General features: G+C 36.3%; 1 protein-coding gene across 1 annotated transcript; it reads right to left on the reverse strand.

The window, feature by feature from the left end:
* Positions 1 to 949: 949 nt before the first annotated feature.
* On the reverse strand, positions 950 to 1516 carry EMWEY_00033200 (hypothetical protein; the record flags this gene model as incomplete). The annotated part of the gene is made up of 1 exon (XM_013481834.1): positions 950 to 1516. One exon carries the CDS (start codon positions 1514 to 1516, stop codon positions 950 to 952), a length of 567 nt encoding a protein of 188 aa, XP_013337288.1.
* Between the last annotated feature and the right edge of the window lie 531 nt (positions 1517 to 2047).

Here is a 2047-nt window from a genome sequence, read left to right on the forward strand (position 1 = left end):
AGGCAAGAAAATAAATATAAATAAATATAAATAAATATAAATAAATATAAATAAATATAAATAAATAAATAAATATAAGTATAAATATAAATAAATAAATAAATATATAAATAAATATATTTATTTCTTATAGGAAAAAAAAATCTTTACAGAAGCAGACCTAGCAGAAGAGGAAGAAGAGTAAACCCTAAACCCTAAACCCTAAACCCTAAACCCTACATCCTACGTCAGGGCAAGAGAAGACTTCGAATGGGCAAAGCACCATGTCCTAGTGTCCGTCCTAAACCCTAAACCCTAAACCCCAAACCCTAAACCCTAAACCCTAGTTTCTTTTTTTCAGGCCCAATGGCCCTGTGCCCAATACACCAATAAAAGGAGAGGAGCGTCTTAGCCCCATGGCCATGCAGGTACTAAACCCTAAACCCTAAACCCTCTAAACCCTAAACCCTAAACCCTAAACCCTCTAAACCCTAAACCCTAAATGCTGTAGGAATTAAAAGATAAAAAACAGTTTGAGGAAGAACAGCGACAAGCAGCAGCAGAGCTGGAGAAGGCTGAGCGCGAGCTGGAAGCCCAGCTAAACCCTAAACCCCAAACCCTAAACCCTAAACCCTAAACCCTAAACCCTAAACCCTAGACATCTGATATAACTGTGACAGATGTTGTTGTATTACAAATAAAACCGAGTAAACCCTAAACCCTAAACCAACTGTTTGTAACTTACAATGTCTAAACCCTAAACCCTAAACCCTAAACCCTAGTAGGTAGATCCACAAGGATAAATAAAAGACAACAAAAGTACAATAAAGTTGTGCTGCCTATAGACAGCAAATTAGCGGTTTAGGGTTTGTTAGTAAAACATAATAATAATATATATATATATATCGATGCGGTGTATATTAATTAGGGTTTAATTAGGGTTTAGGGTTTAGGGTTTAGGGTTTAGGGTTTAATAATATCTATAATCATCTCTTTCTCTATTTTGTCTATAATTTCCTCCTCTATAATTATAATCATATTGTCTATTATACTCCCATCTCCTTCCCCTGTCTCCTCCCCTGTCTCCTCCCCTGTCTCCTCCCCAGTCTCCTCCTCTGTCTCCTCCCCTGTCTCCTCCCCAGTCTCCTCTGCCTCCTCCCCTGTCTCCTCCCCTGTCTCCTCCTCTGTCTCTATATTGTTGCCAATGTCTACTGTCTCCTGTGTCTTCTATACCCCCCATATATTGGTACTGTTGCTGCTGGTGCTGCAGCATATGCTGCTGCTGCTGCTGCTGCTGCTGCTGCTGCTGCTGTGAATAATTATAAGGAGACTGTCTCTGCCTGAATTCTCCACCAATTTTAGGTGTATAGGCAGCTCTTGCTGCTCTCTCTATATATTCACGTGTATAATGATCTCTTCTTGGTTGTATAGCTGTATCTATATAATATTGTTGTTGCTGCTGCAGCAGCAATTGCTGCTGCTGCTGCTGCTGCTCTAGCAACTCCCTCTCACGACGACGAGCAGCAGCCTCTGCCATCATTTGCTGCTTCTCTCTTGCATACTCAGCTATTAATTGTTTCCTCTGCACCACCAACAACAATAAATAAATAATTTATTTATTTATTTATAATTATAAATGGTATATAAAGGGTTAATAAGGGTTAATAAGATTAAATTAGGGTTTATAGGAGTAAATTAGGGTTTACGAGGGTTTATGAGGGTTTATGAGGGTTAATAAGGGTTAATAATTGTTAATAATTGTTAATAAGGGTTAATAAGGGTTAATAAGGGTTTATAGGGGTATATAAGGGTATATAAGGGTTTATGAGGGTTTATGAGGGTTTAGGGTTTAGGGTTTAGGGTTTACATTCCAATATCCAGTTTCTTTCCACCAAGAAATAAGATGTCTTAATGAATTCTCTTTGTGTCCCCATAAAGAAAACCCTCCCTTATCTACATATAAACTATCTAATAAATATATATAATTATTATTATTATTATTATTATTATTTATATTATTATTATTATTATTTATATTATTATTATTATTATTTATATTATTATTTAT

This window comes from Eimeria maxima, genomic scaffold (assembly GCF_000499605.1).
Source record: "Eimeria maxima Weybridge genomic scaffold, Emw_scaff440, whole genome shotgun sequence".
Classification (NCBI taxonomy): Eukaryota; Apicomplexa; class Conoidasida; order Eucoccidiorida; family Eimeriidae; genus Eimeria; species Eimeria maxima.